The 17,136-nt window shown below is 52.1% G+C and overlaps 1 protein-coding gene across 6 annotated transcripts in view; it reads left to right on the forward strand.

Annotated features, from left to right (window-relative positions):
• The window catches only part of TBCD (tubulin folding cofactor D), a 241,723-nt gene that overhangs the window by 74,471 nt on the left and 150,116 nt on the right, over positions 1-17,136 (forward strand). For all 6 annotated transcript variants that reach the window (XM_058284969.2, XM_071210865.1, XM_058284968.2 and 3 more), the window contains 4 exons: positions 627-763; positions 1,426-1,486; positions 2,349-2,423; positions 8,847-8,941. In XM_058284969.2, the coding sequence (XP_058140952.1) occupies positions 627-763; positions 1,426-1,486; positions 2,349-2,423; positions 8,847-8,941 (368 nt within the window). The remainder of the gene's footprint in view (positions 1-626; positions 764-1,425; positions 1,487-2,348; positions 2,424-8,846; positions 8,942-17,136) is intronic.

Consider the following 17,136-nt stretch of genomic DNA (forward strand, 5'->3'; position numbering starts at 1 on the left):
CCCTGTGGGCCCATCTGTGGCATGCACCCTGTGTTGAGCAGGCCGCACTGGTGCTTGTGTGGGAAGCTGCTGCCACAGTCTAGGCAGCTGGGGCTTGGATAGTGGCTGCAGCTTCTGGGAGCTTCAGAGAGTCATTCGGGAGGCAGAGTATATAGGAGCTGGCAATGGATGGTGAGCACAGGTGATGCAGGCGCCTGGGGTCTCCTGCATGGGGTGGACGGTGGTGTGAGGCTCCGCGAGGAGTGGCTGGCAGGAGGCGCGTGTTTGGAAATGCGTGCTTTCCTGTTTGCTGGGTGTTGTTTCTTGTGTGTGTGTTCTTGTGATTGTACTTTATTTTCTTCCTTCTTACATTTAAGACTTTGCAACCTGTGAGGATGTTCTCAGCAATGTGATTCTGTGATTTAAATCAGGCAGGTGTCTTTCGTTGACCTTTCATGTTGCTGACATTTAATTCTTTAGTTTTCCACCATTTTGTCATGCCTCTGTAACGTAAAGACCATGGAATTTTCGTGGTCTTTTAAAACTTGATGTGGCACTAAAATGTGACTTTTAGTCATCATGATGGTTTATTTTTTAGGTTCTAAGTCGTTTCACCTGCCCTGAAATACTGCTTGTGCATTGTGTAGGTATCAGCGTGGGTGCCGGTCTTTGGCTGCTAATCTAACACGTCCTGCCCAGGGTCCACATGAGCAAATCCCCCCTGACACGGCCTCTGACAGTGATGAGGGCTATGATGTCCCGGAGGAGGTGGAGAACGTCATTGGTAGGTGGATCCTGGCAGCCCTTGCATGCATGGCTGCTTGTTCTTTTTTTTTTTTTTTTTTTTTTAATGACTATAGACAAAGAAAGAATTTATTGAGAAGTCCCAATGGAAGGGGTCTGAAGAACAGACTTCAGCCCCCCGCCCCGGCTGCTTGTTCTTGATGCTCCCTGTGGCGAGCAGCAGCTGCGAGGAAGGATGAGGCTGGTGTCCTGTTGGCTTCACGTGCTGGCAGAGGTCTCGGCTTTCCCTGCCCCATGCGACCCTCTGCCACCTTCCGGGCCCTTTGCTGAGCATGGATATGGACCTGTATATCTGGCTCCTGGTTCTCAGTCCTTCAATGCCTACACAAGCATGCGTGTTTTGGGGTGCCCCCGGCTCTCCTGGGCTGATGCACACACCAGTGGCTCCAAGAGCTCAGCCGGGTAGGCTTGGAACTCTTTTGAAGGGACTGTGGAGGAAAGTTCACCCTCTTCTGTTTTGCTTTGATATTTGGAGTTAGTTCTGGCGAGAAAGGCAGAAATTGGCCTTAAGATTTTTAATGTGTTTTCCTTGAAGCTGTTCTTTTGAGTAATGTGCAGAAGGGATGGCTGAATGGCAGGAAGAGGAAGCTTTCTGTAAATCTTGGTTCCACTTCTCCTCAGCTCTCCTGTTTCTTCTTGCAGAGCAGCTGCTGGTTGGACTGAAGGACCGGGACACCGTCGTGCGATGGTCAGCGGCCAAAGGGTACGTGTCTGTCGGCATTGTATTCGGGTCTCAGGGGCCATAGATTCCACTGCTTAGTGAGCCTTTTTAATGATGAGAAACTTCGTACGGGACTCGTGATAAGCAGCTTAAAGATTTAAAAAAGAATAGTGTTTCCGATCTTGATTTGTTTCTTAATGTTTTAGTTTTAAGGATAATTACAAAAGCTGAATTTAGGCTTCTTCATTTTCTTGCCTTTCTGGCTGGGCGTGCAAAACGTTGAGCTGGCCAGATTTGACTTTTTTTTTTAAGTATTCTGCTCCCTCCCCAGATGTCTTCCTTGTCTTTTTGCTCCTTGTTTTTGTTTGTTTGTTGTCTGCTTGTTTTTTTCTCTCTTCCTTGTCTGCTTGTTGTTTGCTTGTTTTCTTTAGGAGGCGTCAGGAGCTGAACCCAGTTCTTCCCATATGGGAGTTGGGTGCTCAACTGCTTGAGCCACATCTGCTTCCTCTCCAGATTTGACTTTTTACCTTACAAATGTTCCTGTCTTTGTGCTCTCCCACACCCTCACCCACACTGCCCCCTACCACCTTCCCCAGGTGTAGTAATGGTGCCGGGAAGAGCCACACTTCAGGTGCTTGCTGCGCTGGTTTTGGTGTGCTTGCTTCTCACAAGCGCCCCAAGGGCAGAGGCTGCCTTCTGCCCTCTGAGTCTGGCACCTCCTACCCACCCCCAAGAACCAGGGATAGGTTCTGAAATGCTGCCTTGGGGCTAGCCTCCATGCGGCCAGCGCAGGGCTCTTCCAGGCCCTGGCAGGCCTTCTGTGGCCTTGGTTGTGGCGTGCCCATTGAGGAGGGGGAGCCTCGGACCCGGTGCCACTGACGCCCTCCTCTGCTCTTCCTTCCAGGCTCGGGAGGATGGCTGGACGGCTTCCCAGGGAGCTGGCAGACGACGTGGTCGGCTCTGTGCTGGACTGTTTCAGGTATGGGAGCAGATGGAGGGAGAGGAGTCTGGAGGCCATGGCTGTTCTCGCTGTGTCTTCTCAGTTTACCAGCTGAGTTACCTGTCAGAATCCATGGAGCCTTTTCCGCCTTTTGACGTTAGATTTGAGAACTCTAGTTATTTCTGATGTTGCTCTCATTAACTTAGAATCTGTTATGTTAAAAAGATTTAAAGCAGAAGAAAGATCAGTTCTGGATGCATACACATTGGGTGCATGGGAGCCCTCGGGTGGCAGCTGGACCTGTACCGCCCAGCTTTGTGGCTGCTGGCCACACGTGGATATTGAGGCCTTAAAATGTGGGCAGTGAGCTAAGACCTGAACTTTAACTTTTGGTTAAGTTTAGTTAAATTTAAATGATTCTGGGATGCGGATGTGGCTCAAGTGATAGAGCCTCTGCCTACCATATTGGAGGACCTGTGTTTGATCCCTGGGGCCTCCTGGTGAACAGGAAGAAGGGAAAGCGTGCCTGTGTGGCAAGCCAGTGCCTATGCGGTGAGCTGAGTGCTCATGTAGGTGCCCACATGGTGAGCCCATGTAGTGAGCCAAGTGCGTGGTGAGCCAGGTGCCCTCGTGGCAAGCTGAGTGCCTGCATGGTGAGCCAGTGCCGGCGTGGCGAGCCAAGTGTCCGTGCAGCAAGCCGAGTGCCCGTGCAATGAGCCAGGGCCTGTGCAAGTGAGTCATGCAGCAAGATTGAGACGCAACAAAAGAGAGACACGGGAGAGTCAAGATGAAGTGCAGTAGAGACCGGGAACTGAGGTGGTGCAATTGACAGGGAACCTCTGTCCATATCAGAGGTCCCCAGGGTTGAATCCAGGTGAATCCTAGAGAAGACAGATAAGAAGAGAAGACAAAAAGAGAAATAGATACAGAAGACCACACAGAGACTGGACAGAGACAGCAAAAACGAGGAGGGGGAGGGGAAGAAAAAGTTAAAAAAGAAAAAGGTCATTTGTTAAAAAAAAATGGCTCTGCATTTTCTGCATGATCTTTCTATAATCAGAAAGATTTTACTTCTTTAAAAAATAAAAAAAACTTTAAACAGCTACCTGTGACTAGTGATGTTGTTGTGTGTTTCTGAAGAGCCTTGTGTGGAATTTGGGTTGTCGGGATCCTCCAAGGCCAGCAGGTACGGCCAGCAGGTCATCAGGGTCTGATCCTGGGGCCCATAGGCAAGGGGCTGTGCAGAGACCCCCAGCAGCTCCAGTGTGCTCACAGGTGGCTCCCCGCCGACCAGGAGGTCTCTCTCCTTGCTCTGAGGCAGGTGTCCTTGAGTGCAGCCCTGGGACCCTTTGGCTTCCTTCCAGGGTGTCTGTGCGTGGCTGTGACTGACTGTGCTGTCAGCGTGTTGGTGCTTGGACACGTGTCCTTAGCCCTAGAAGTCAGCTCTGCCAGTGTCCAGCAGAGATCGTCCCCCTCCTTGGCGTGGTTTTCTTGTGCTCTGCCTCCAGCCTGCTCAGGGACAATTTAAGGAGTGCAGGAGATACTGTGTCACACACAGGTTATCTTTTTCAGAATAATGCTGCCTGCTTGGCAGCTGGGCTTAGAGTAGAAACATCTTGTTCTGTGCCTATCAAAAATCCCAAGGAACTCCTCGGGATATCTCCGTGGGTGCCTAGATTTGGGTCTTGGTGAAGCGTGTCCTCAATCGCCTTCCTGCTGCCTTGTCTCAGGACCCACCTCTGCCCTCGCTCTGGTGTGTGCTGAGGAAAGCCTGCTGGCCCGGGCACAGGTGCGCTTCCCTGGGGCACAGCCTGAGCCGGGCCTCTCACTCGAGGGAGAAGGGCGCAGCCTTTCCAGCCTCCTGACCCCTGGCCCTGCACTCGTGGGGGAGGCTGTCTGCCCACGTGCCTTCCCTTCTGGCTGTTTCTGCGCAGTTCCTCCTTGCTGTGCACAGACGTCTTTATCCAGCATCCTGGAGCTCTGCTGTTCGTACTTTGCCCGCCATCAGCACACTCGATTCAGTTCCTGCTCGACCCTTACTCGGCGCCCTGCCCTGCCTGCTTTTCCTGGCCACTGTCTTGGGACTGCTGTCTCCCTGCATGCAGTGGGCAGGCCCCAGGCTGTCGCTCTATCCTGGCTGCTTCCCTGGGCGTGAGCCCTCATTTCTGAGGGGCTGTGGGACCTTTTGCTCGAATGCCTCGTTGGTCCCTGAGAGCCAACACGCCTAAGCTGAACTTGCCACCTTTTCTCCCCAACCCACCCTATCTCTGGACTGGGCTGTGTCTGTTAAAGATCTGTTCATTTTCCAGCTTCAAGTCTTCCTCCGTTTTCCCTTGCCCCATTTTCCCTATTCTTACAATGCTCTCGGCCTTGATTTTTATGTTATTTTAGCGTGCATGTCTTGTCTGGTAGTGAGGTTGTGGGGGTGGAGGAGCTCCCAGGCTCTGCAACCAGCCTGTTGAAGGCAGGGGCCGCTGCGTCCACTCTGGAGCACACCTGAGTGTACGCAAGGTGTGGTCTCTGCCCAGGGCAGCGTGTGGGAGGCCAGCCCTGGGCTGTGCACCCTTTGGAGCAGCGCGGGGGTCCCCGAGCACCTGCAGTAGTTCATTTATCCCTGTTGACGTTTCTTGCTCAGTGCGACGTATCTGCGGGTCGATCTCTTCCCTCTCCAGTGGCTAGCGTCGTGCTGTTCTGAGTGAGCATGCAGCTGCTGTGTTCTCAGGGACTGGAGCTTCCTGGCGCTGGTCCGTAGACAAGCAGCCTTGTCCCTTGCATGGCAGTGCAGTTTGTCCTGGAGGTTTGGCACAGGGCTGCAGCTGGAGTGCTGCACTCCCAGAGTGCTGGGGGGCGGGCCCCGGTGGTGGGGGTGTGGGGAGGGCCAGGAGCAGCCGCCTGACGTGCGCCCCATCCCCTAGTTCAGGCAGCCTGGCCTGGCTGCTGCTCGAAGCTCACCCTCCCTCTTGGCTTCCCCTGGGACATGTGAGTGGCCAGCTTTTCTGAAATGGGTTAGCTCCAAGAACACCCAATCCCTGGACTGTTCACTCCATCCCTTCTCTGTTATGTCAGATTGTGCCTGCGATGGGAAGCAGTGCAGCTCCTTGGAGGGCCTCGCTGTGTGCCGAGGACAGCCTGCAGCCAGCCCTGTCGCAATAGCAGTGCGCTGGGTCCAGATCTAAGCAATGGGGGTGGGTAGGGCTGTGCCTCCCTGCCTCTCGCCCACGGAAGAGCCTCTGGGCCCCTGCAGCACGCACTGCAGACCCTCCCTCACCGCTCTGCCAGGCCATGGCCAGGCTTGCGAGGAGGTCCCCATGCCAGTTGTCAGATGTGTCTGTCCATGTGATGCTGCAGTGGGATCGGCAGCGATCGGCCACTTGCAGCGTGGCGGGACCCTGTTGTGGGGGAAGCTGGAGGGCGCCTCGCAGCACTTAGAGACTTGCTGAGTGCACCCTCGGCTTCCCCGCCCTGCTGTCCACGCTGTGGCCATTAGTTCCCATTTCTGCAGGCCCTTCCAGGACTCAGCCCTGAGCTCGGGCCCCACCTTCACAGCCCGCAGTGCTCTGAGGGGCTCGGTGCTGGGACTCTCCCCCGTCCAGGCCTCTGCCGTCTCCTCCCCACAGGGACTGGCCTTTCTTGTCTTGTTCCGGGGCGTCTTCTGTGTCCTCCTGAGCCTGGGAGCCCGTCTGCAGCAGTCCCCGCCCCGTAACAGGCTCATCACGCAGGTTCCTTTCTGCTACTTCCTTTCAATCCTGTTGACGTCCTCTCTGGGGGATACTTTGGTTCAGAGTTCAGGGTAAGAGGGTTGAAGGTAGGGAGCCTGACTCTGTCCCCACCTCTCTGCCCAGCCTGCTGCAGACGATGCGGGACACACGTTCTCAGTTCGGTGAGCCGATGAGTCAGCAGGTGCGCTCCTTGCATCTTGTCCTCTTGCCCTCGTGCACGTGTGTGCTCCACTGTGCATCGCAGCACAGACGTTGTCACACCTGGATTTGTTGTTTCCTTGGGACCTGAAGGCCAAGCCCCCCCCCCCCCCCAGCTTCCTCTTTGCCTCTCTTGAACGTGCCTGTGCATGGCTGCCCACGGCCTGCTCTTGTCCTCGCTCCTCCGAGGCTTGTTGAGTCCTGGTCGGCCGGAGTGTGGCCACTTGGGTGTGAGACCTTCTGTTCTCCTGGGCAGTGTGCAGCCTGTGTGTGCCTGTCCCTTCTGGTGGCCATTTTGACAAGGGAGTGTGATTTGAGCACTGTGATGACAGTGCTGCTGCTGGGTGTCTTGTCTCGTCCAGCTGTGTGGGTCGAGCCTGGCAAGGTTGAGGGATGCTGAGACCTGGCTGCCCTCTGCTTGCCAGGCCCAGCGCCCTGCTGGGGCCTGACCTCCCTGGAGGAAAGTCCGAGCAGGGTGGGCTCGCTGAGGCCCCTGGGCTCCTCAGGGGGAGGCACTCTTGCTGTCTGTCCCTCCAGGCTTCCCTGGGGGTGTGGTGTGGAATGGGGACTTGCACAGTTGGTTTGTGGTCCCCAGGAGCTTGGTGCAGTGTCCCGAGGCTGCTGCAGCTGGCAAATGGGGAGCACAGTCTAGCACAGAAGCTGATGCTGGAGTCCTAGGCATTTGAATCGTCATGATGTCGAGGTTTTATCCAGTTCATCAAGGTGTGCCCAGTCTTTACGAAAAGCTTAAAGTTTTTCTCATATTAAAATCCTGAAGGGCAAACTGCAAATATTTAATTTTGAAGTGGCTACCCAGCTTTTGGAGAAGACATTTAACAGAACATCTGAAATGGCCAGAGAAGCAAAACTGATTGCTTACTTCCATAGATGGTGTGCTCCAAGGAGCAGCTTGCCACTGCTGGGATTGCCGTGCTGGTGGGAAGCATCTGGCCCAGCAGGCACAGAGGGGATGTTTGTAGAGTAAACAGATAACCCTTTACTCTCCTGTCTAACATTCTTGTTTTGCACAACTTAGTTGGTTTTCCTAAACATTAGTCTTTGCCGTCAAATTACTTACTCAAAAAGGAAAAGCCCTGTAATTTGTCTTGCCTTTTGGTGGAGGGTATTTCCTTTTTTTTTTTTGAGGTACTAGAGGCCAGGAATTGAACCTGGGGCCTTGTATGTGGGAAACTGGCGCACGACCCCTGAGCCATTGGCTCCCCTGAGTTGGCCTTTTCATTTGTTTTGCTTGTTGTTTGTTTTTGTCTTTAGGAAGCAGTGGGAACCGAACATGGGACGTTCCATGTGGGAAGCAGGCACTCAACTTGAGCCCCATCTGCTCTCTCCATGTTTTTATTGGTAGCAAAGTTTGGAGACTCAGAACACTTATCATCAATTTAAAAAATAATTTCAGTTGTAGTATCAGAAGTACACCCCTAAGCAAGAAAACTTCCAAACCTTTCTGGGGCAGTTTTTATTAAATATGATATTTTTCTTATGACTTGATTAATTGGCATTACAATTGTTTATTAAAACCCTGTATTTCAAGAGTAAGTAAAAGACTCGATATGCCGTGTCATTACCATGCCTTTTGGGATTGGGCACCGTTCCAAGGAGTCATCCTGTCCCCTGTCCTCTTGCCATGCTGGGCTCCTCGTTTGGCATCACTGCCATGGGAGCCCCGGACTTTACTTTTTTTTATTTATTTACAAAGATTTATTATTTATTTATTTCTCTCCCCTTCCCCCCTCCCAGTTGTCTGCTCTCTGTGTCCATTCACTGTGTGTTCTTCTGTGACTGCTTCTATCCTTATCAGCGGCACCAGGAATCTATTTCTTTTTGTTGCATCATCCCGTTGTGTCAGCTTTCCGTGTGTGCGGCGCCATTCTTGGGCAGGCTGCCCTTTCCTTTGCGCTGGGCGGCTCTCCTTACGGGGCACACTCCTTGCGCGTGGGGCTCCCCTACGCGGGGGACATCCCCGCATGGCAGGGCACTCCTTGCGCACATCAGCACCGAGCATGGGCCTGCTCCACACGGGTCAAGGAGGCCCGGGGTTTGAACCGCGGACCTCCCATGTGGTAGGTGGATGCCCTAACCACTGGGCCAAGTCCACTTTTCCCGGACTTTTCTTAAGATCACGATTCCCTTGATGGGAGTGAGGGTGTTGTGATGTGCAGCATGACTGGGGTGGCACTGCTGTGGCCAGAAGCCGGGCTTAGCACCTCGGCCTTCACTTGGACGGCGCCACCAGCTGATCCGAGCCAGGCTTTTGGTGCTGAGGGCCACCTTGTCAGCCACGGCTTCCTCCAGTATGCCACTCGCTGTCCTGAGTGTGAAGAGAAGTGCTGAACACGGTGACTGTCTTCATGGTAAATTGCAGCATTTTATCTCGTTAGCCCACTGATGTTTTTAAAAAGTCACTCGGGCCTCAGAGGGTCTTGGACCAGAGAGGATGGGCTGGCAAGCAGTGCTTGTGCCAGACTGTGGGGCTGAATCTAGCAGCCGAGGCCAGAGCCCTAATCCTGGGGTTTCTGTGTCCTTGCAGGTTCCAGGAGACGAATGACGCGTGGCATGGCGGGTGCCTGGCTCTGGCAGAGCTGGGCAGAAGAGGTCTGCTGCTCCCTTCTCGGCTCACGGATGGCAAGTAGCGGGTGCGCTGGCATCTGGTGCACAGGGTGGGCAGTGGGCAGGTCGCCATGGCCTGCCCTGTCGGTGGGTGGGAGTGGGCGGGGCCGCTGCCCCCATGCATCCTGCGCAGAGGCCTTCCTGAATTAGTGGCCGCTCCGCCATGGCAGGCCATGTGGGACCTTCACACCCTGCAATCTCAGCTGTCTTTCTGCTCATTTCTTTGCTTTATTAGGATATAGTTTATGTGCCATGATGCTCACCCTACACTGCAGTGGCTTTTCGTATCTTTTTAGAGGTGTGCAAATGTTATTACCATAATTGATTCCAGGGTATTCTCATGGCATACAGAAGAAACCCTGTACCCATTAGCAATCCCTCCCCACCACTGACAACTCTTCTTCTACTTCCTGTCTCTATAAGTCTGTCTTTTCTGGACATTTTGTATAAATGGAATCTATGATATGTATTTGACTTCTTTCACTTGGTGTTATGTTTTGGAGGCTCATCTTGCATGTCACATGTACCAGGACGTCAGTGCTTTTTGTGGTTGAGTGATACTCCATTGTGTGGATGGGCCATGTTTTGTTGACCCATTTGCCAGATGATGGACCTTGGGTATTTCCATTTTTTGGCTATTGTGAGCCAAACTATTCGTGTTCAAGGTTTTGCATGTACATATGTTTTCTTTTCTCTGGGGATATTCCCTAGGAGTGAGATTGCTGAGTTCAAATGGTGATTTTAAGTGTAAATTTTTAATGAACTCTCTATCTTCTAAAGTGGCTGCTCCGTTTTTACATTCCCACCAGCAATGTATGAGAATTCAAATTTCTCCACATTTCCATCAATACATGTTATTGTCAGTTACTTTCCAAGTGGGTGTGAAATGTTGTCTCATTGTGGTTTTGATTTCCCTCATCACTAATGATGTTGCCCATCTTTTCAAGTATTTGTCAGTCACTTGTATATCTTTTTTGAAGAAATGTCTATTCTAGTCCTTTCTTCACTTTTCAGTTGAGTTTAACTTTTCATTGTTGCTGTAAAAGTTCTTTCTTCTGGATACAAAGTCCTTTATGTTCTCAAGTGTTCTCTCCGGTTTTTTGGGCTGTCTTCCTAATTTCTTGATGGTGTTCTCTGATGCACAAAAGCTTTGAATTTTAACTGTTGTCTTCCCTATACTGTTTGTGCATTTGGAGTCAGAGCTAAGAAATCATTGCCCAGCCTGAGGTCAGATTCGGCGCTTTTTTTTTTCTCCCCCTCCGCCCCAGTTGTCTGCTCTCTGTGTCCATTCACTGTGTATTCTTTCTTCTGTGTCCACTTGGATTCTTGTCAGTGGCACCGGGAATCTTCCTTTTTTTTGTTGCGTCATCTTGCTGCATCAGCTCTCCGTGTGTGCAGTGCCACTCCTGGGCAGGCTTTTGTTGTGCGGGGCGGCTCTCCTTATGGGGCGCACTCCTTGTGCATGGGGCCCCCCTACACGGTGACACCCCTGTATGGCATGGCACTCCTTGTGCACAGCAGCACTGTGCGTGGGCCACCTCACCACACAGGTCAGGAGGCCCTGGGTTTGAACCTTGGACTTCCCATGTGGTAGGAGGATGCTCTGTCTGTTCAGCCAAATCCGCTTCCCTTCCTGCACTTTTATTTACTTTTTTGTTCATTCTAAGTAAACGACTTAGAATGTTTATTTGTAAAAATTGATTTTGCTTGTGTATGTGCATAACAAAGGGGATTGAGATGGAATTACTACCTTATGGTATTGAGTTCTAGTTCATATTCAGGAATACGAGAAATTCTTCTCTTTGCTGATTTTCATCCCTGAGCTCCTGCGTGTGCAGCGTCATGTCTGTGACACCACGTAGTGTTTCTGATCAAGCATTGGAGGGAGAGGTTTAGAGTTGGCTGGTTTAGAGCTGGCTGGTTTAGAGCAGGGCTGGTTTAGACCAGGGCTGGTTTAGCGCTGGCTGGTAGAGCACGGCTAGTTTAGAGCAAGGCTGGGGTGGGATCTTGTGATAAACAAAGGGTGCCTTGCTGGTTTTCAAAAGCTTTGAAAAGGGATGGAAAGTAAATTGGCCACCTCATGTCTTTCCTATGCTCCCCAGGGAGGGGTATGCTCCTGGGGTTGGGCGATTCTTCCGAGGCCGGGGTGCTCCCTCTCTAGGAGTTGAGCTGAGCCCTGCAGGCCTCTTGGTGCTTGGTGCTCCCTCCTTGCCCAGAAGTGTTGTGTGGGCAGTGTGGGCAGTGTGGGCAGGGAGTCAGCAGTGGGAGGTGACGGGTTTGTGTTTGTGTCTTAGAGGAAATGTGGTGCATCCTTGCTGTGTAGTAAAGGAGTCGAAGCACCCCTGTGGAGAAGTCAGGCTGAAAGGCAAAGCACTCACTTCCAAGGTGCCTTGAAGGCATCTGGGAGGGTGGACCTTGCTCTGTGGACATCGTGGACATGCCTGGGGGAGCCCGAGCTTCCTTTGCATCGCCTCTCTGTAGGGCAGTCTGCATGCACACATCCCGTGTACATGCGTGCATACACGTAGCTACGTATATCTCCCAGCACACTCACCCCATTAGATACATGCACACGCCCAGCCCACACGCGCTCACATTTCCATGCTGTGCCCTATGCCTGTGTTTCGTCTTTGACTTCGGTGGGCAGTGAGCCACATTCTGTGCCCTTCTGTCTCACTTCTGTGAGTACCATTACTTGGTCGTCTTTATTTTCCGTGGCCCTGGTTCAGGGATCTTCATCAGCAGCAGCTGTGAGGAGGCCCCTGGCCTGCCCCTGGTTGCTGCAGGGTGCACAGGTGGGACATGTGGGGTCTGGTGTCCATGCTCAGATGAGGGCACACTGCTCTGCACAGTGCGCCTCGGCTCGGGTCAGTGCTTTGCCCTCAAATAGGCCAAGTGTCCTGATGCCGGGCATTATTCTTTCTTGCTGTCCTTCTGAGGACATATTGGTTTGAACGTGTTCGTGTAGCATTTCTAGTGAGCCTAGGTCCTCCATGCAGGTGCCAGGGAAGGGTTAAATACAAGGATTTTCTTACGGATGTGCCTGTGAGAGAAGCTGGGCGGGAGCTGGAGCATGAGCATCTCTGGACCTGCTGGGCGGCTGCGGGCTGTCCTGGACCGACATCACAGGCTGCTGGGCCCTCACGCCAGGGTGCCGCCGAGCAGCCACGGGCTCGGAGCTGCTGCCGGGCCATGCCATGCTCTCGGGAGGGCCTGTGGGTGTGTGCAGCAGCCGTGGCTCTGTTTGCAGAGTGCACTGACCTGTGGCTGGTGTGCGTCCCTGCCCAGAGCGGCAGACATGAGGCGGGGGCCAGGCCTTCAGTTGTGACTAGGGTGTGCTCACGTGACTTTTAATCTAGGTGCAGTTTTGAACTGTTGAAAATCTGGTTTGGAAAGGAAAGTCAAGATTTGGAGGCATCTCTGTGTGCAGGGACTGATTGTTCTTCTCTTGCTCTGTGTTAAAACATTCTTCTCCCAGAGTGAAGGTAGGAGGCGCCTGGTTTTGACCCTGCCCTTGCTCTCCCTTCCCTAGAACAGGCATTTTGGCTGAAGGTGAGAAGGAGCGGTGGGGTGGTCGGCAGGAGACCCCTGGTTGGGCTGCATTTAGAAAGGTGCAGGTGTACGCACTGTCAGCTCAGGTGTGGATGGGCTCATTTGTTGCTGTGGTTATTGTTTTGAATCAAGGTAGAGGATGAGTTTCGTTGTGAAATCTAGCATCTGAAGGTGATGGTTGGGGTTAGGACAGAAAACACTGGACTGTGGCCAGCCCCGGTCCAGGCGGTGGAGTTGCACTGTCGCAGTTGCACTGTCAGCCTTGGGGAGGGCGGTGTGTCCAGTCACCCAGGCCCACGGCTGAGGCCTGGCCCGGTGGAGACCCCGAGCTGCTGAAGCCCTCTTGTGGCAGCAGAGCATACATATGCACGATGTGCATGTGTGCCATGTATGCACATGTGTGTGCGTATGTGCAGCTGTGTTTGCATGTGTTCCTGTGTATGTGCATGCATGTGTCTGTGTGCATGTGTGTATGCACGTGTCTGTATGCATGTGCTCCTGTGTATGCATGCGCGTGTGTATGTGTGTATGCACGTACCTGGTGTGCACATGCATGTATGCCTGTGCGCCTGTGTATGCACGCATGTGCCTGGTGTGCATGTGTATGTGTGCCTGCTATGCACATGCATGTGCATGGGTGCAGTGTGTGCTGGGGTGGGTTCTTGAAGGGATGTTACAGTCATGCTGGTCTAACTGTAGGGTGAGAAGGGGCTGGATCTTCTGGTGAACGGCAGTGCGGCCAGAAGGATGGAGGGTCCTCAGGGAGGGGGAGGGCAGGGCCACTCTGGGAGGAGGCAGGAGGGGCAGAAGAGGCTGCGGGGCACCTCTGGGCTGTCAGTGGATGCTGGGTGTCTGCGCCTGGAGCTCTGCCTTCGTTGACTTGTACGTAAAAGCCATAGCATGAGGCCTGCGAGGACAGAGAGAGCCAGGCAGACCAGGGCAGGAGCTCTGGCACACAGCCGATGGGGATGCGCTCCTGCAGCCAGGCTGTGCCTGGGACAAGGGCCAGCTTGCTCCCACCTTGGTACACCTCTTGCTGGACCTGCCCTGTAGCTCCTTGTCTCCTCGGCAGCCCATCCCAGTGTCCTGCTGAGATGTCAGTCCTCCCCTCCTGTGCTGCTCCGTTCACCCTTAAGCCTGCTCACTTACTGTAGGTACAGTTTATTTTGTGTTTTTGCTTCTGGAACCCAAGCTCCATGAGGTCAGCATCTTTGTTTTGCTCCCCAGCGTACCTGAATCACCAGGAACAGCCTGGCATGTCTCAGTGTCCAGTGACCCTCTGCTGAGTGCATGTGTGGGAGTGCAAGTATGTGTATGTGGATGTGTGTGATATGTGTGTGGCTGTAGTGCCTCAGAGTGAAGTGTTCTCTAAGATGATGGAAATGTTACCTGGAAGGACAGGAGCTGAATCCTGTAGTAAAAATCAAATGTTAAAAACAAAACCAAGAGTAATTCTGAGAGCTACTCCTGTTGCATGAAGTTAAAGTGAAATTTATCAGCTTGGCTATGGACTTTGGTGAAAAAGTTTTTCACCACTTTGTGTATGAAAAGATAGAAAATCCTGGCTCTTGGGAAGGATCATGCTGAAAGCAGGAAGGTGGTGTACTTGAAAAAAGGGGAAGACTTTTTGTGTTACAAAGACCTTGGGATCACGGTTGCAGAAGGTGTGGCCTGCCGGGAAGTGTGTGTCGACGGCGACAAGGGCTTATCCTGGCCTGTCTGCACACTGCGCTGAGGCCTGTGGGCATGAAGCACTGCGGCCAGCAGGGTCAGGACCAGCCCATCCTATGGTTGCCCTGCATCTCCAGCAGACCCCCCGACCTGCGCCCATCAGCTGTTCCTGAACATGTCTTGTCATCTGAGACAGCACCTGGCGCCTCTTGGCTCGCTGTAGAGTTGATTGTGCTGCCAGGCCTTTGGGCCTGAGGTGCGAGCATGTGGCTGGCATGCCTGGGCTGTGAGCATGCGCAAGCGCTGCTTTTTGCAGGGCGCTTAGTGGCCACAAAGCAGCAGGCGTCCTGATTTTGCACTTTGCCAAAACATAGCTGCATATACACCAAAGAGCTCATGCACACGTGTTTATTGGACGTGACTCATAACAAGGTAGTTTTGGGTGAGGTGAGGTGTGTGGAGACACAGCTGGGGAGGAGGCCCACGGGGCTCACGGGCTTCCTGCTGCTTCCTTAGCGCTGTCCGCAGTGGCCGCTGCATGCAGCCCCTTGAAGGCTGTGGCAAACTCTGTCTTCCTCTGACAAGCTAGTATCTGCCTCTTCGGATAAATATTCTTTGCTGTGCTGAGTACCTGTTGTTCAAAGATAAAACTACTGCATTGCTCTTTTAAATATGTCCAGTGGAATCCAGACACCATAATTTGATAAGTACATTATCCATTTAAAAAACATATAAACAGGGAGTTCATGTGGCTCAAGCAGTTGAATGCCTGCCTCCCACATGGGAGTTCTCAGGTTTGGTTTGTGGTACCTCCTAAAGAAAACAAACAACAAGCAGACAATGAGCAAAAAAGCAAAACAAGCAGAAGTAGATGTGGCTCAAGCAGTTCAGCACCTGCCTTCCACATGGGAGGGCCCAGATTTGATTCCATGTGCCTCCTAAAGAAAACAAATGAACACTGAACAGACAACCAGCAAAAAGCAAAATGAGCAGGGAGTTGGATGTGGCTCAACTAATTGAGTGCCTGCCTCCCACAGATTTGATTCTTGGTGCCTCCGAAAGAAAACCAGCAAAAACAATGAGCAAAAATGAGCAAACATGGGAAGTGGATTTGGCTCAACTGACAGAATGTCTGCCTACCATATAGGAGGTCCAGGATTCAAACCCAGGGCCTCCTGACCCGTGTGGTGAGCTGGCCCATACGCAGTGCTGATGCGCACAAGGAGTGCTGTGCCATGCAGGGTTATCCTCCGTGAAGGGGAGCCCCATGCCCACGGAGTGCGCCCAGCAAGGAGAGCTGCCCCATGCGAATAAAGCGCAGCCTGCCCAGGAGTGGTACTGCACACACACAGAGCTGACGGAGCAAGGTGATGCATCAAAGAGACAGATCCCTGGTGCTGCTGACAAGAATGTAAGTGGACACAGAAGAACACACAGTGAATGGACACAGAATAGACAGTGGGGGGTGGAAGGGGAAAGAAAGAAATAAAAACAAACAAAAAACAAAAACAAAAGAAGCAAACAGACAAGGGAGCTGGCTCAGTGGTTGAGCACTGGACTCTAGCATACAAGGTCTCGGGTTCAGTCCCCAGTCTAGATACCTTAAAAAACAGAAACAAAAACAAAAACGCCCCATATAAACAATAAAAAAAAACCCTTACAAATAAAAAGCAAACAAGCAAAAAAACTAGCAAAAAACCATACAGATAAGTAGTTCACAGGAATGTTGTCATTCTTTTTTCTCCTTGAAACTGTATTTCCATTTTACTTTTCCCAGTGAATTTATCCTCAAGTGATATATTTCTGTGTTTGTCTCATTGACCTCCCTATTATGTATCCTTGCAACTAAACGGAATAAATGGAAACTTTAATTTTTGCATTCCTTATGGCCTTTGGTGCTAAATATTAAAAATTCTTCTAGATTGAGTTTTTAAAAAATTATTAGAAAATGCATCAAAACAAAGCAAAAGGGGGAAACGGACTTGGCCCAGTGGTTAGGGTGTCCATCTACCACATGGGAGGTCCACAGTTCAAACCCCGGGCTTCCTTGACCCGTGTGGAGCTGGCCCATGCGCAGTGCTGATGTGCGCAAGGAGTGCCGCACCACGCAGGAGGGTCCCCCACGTAGGGAAGCCCCACGCGCAAGGAGTGCATGCGCAAGGAGTGCACCGGTAAGGAGGGCCGCCCAGCGCGAAAGAAAGTGCAGCCTGCCCAGGAATGGCGCCACCCACACTTCCCGTGCCGCTGACGACAACAGAAGCGGACAAAGAAACAAGACGCAGCAAATAGACCTGACAGAGAACAAAGGGTGGGGGGGAGGAATTAAATAAATAAATAAATCTTAAAAAAAAAAACCACACAAAAAAACAAAAAAAAAAAAGCAAAAGGAACATTTCGTTATTCAGTAATATTTGAATCACAGCTATTAGTAAGATGGAGTTTTGTCTTAACAATTAGTTTCATCTTTTGGTGAGTGACACCTGTAGTAAGAATGAGCCACGGTTCAGCAGCCATGCCACTTTTATTTTTCATTTCATAGCTCTAAGTGCTGAGAAGTCTTGGTCACATAAATAAGTCGTGATTCTAGTTCTTTGGACTTTGCCAATTAGGCATTAGGACTGCCTCCCCTGGGCTGGAAGCCTTGAGAGCACTGGGTACGGAGCAGTTCTGCTCCCATTCCCACCCTGCGGTCCTGGTGTTGCTGATTGGACACCCCGGCAACTAGTGGGCAGAAGCTGCCTTTCTGTTGTAAAGCAGAAGGAAGGACAGTGTGAAAGGGCTGTGGGGACAGAGCTGCAGGAGGCCAGCCCGCCCTCAGGCTGCAGATTCTTCAGGTGATTGATTCTCTTAACCGCCTCAGAGCCTGAGGACCCCCTGGAGAGTCTTTGACTTGCACTTGTCCCACCGGTTTCCAGGATAACACTCAAGCAGATACTTGTGCGCACACACACACACCTTCTCTCTGTTTGCTGCCTCAGCTGTGAACT

The sequence above is a fragment of the Dasypus novemcinctus genome, chromosome 21, assembly GCF_030445035.2.
Source record: "Dasypus novemcinctus isolate mDasNov1 chromosome 21, mDasNov1.1.hap2, whole genome shotgun sequence".
NCBI classification, from domain to species: domain Eukaryota; kingdom Metazoa; phylum Chordata; class Mammalia; order Cingulata; family Dasypodidae; genus Dasypus; species Dasypus novemcinctus.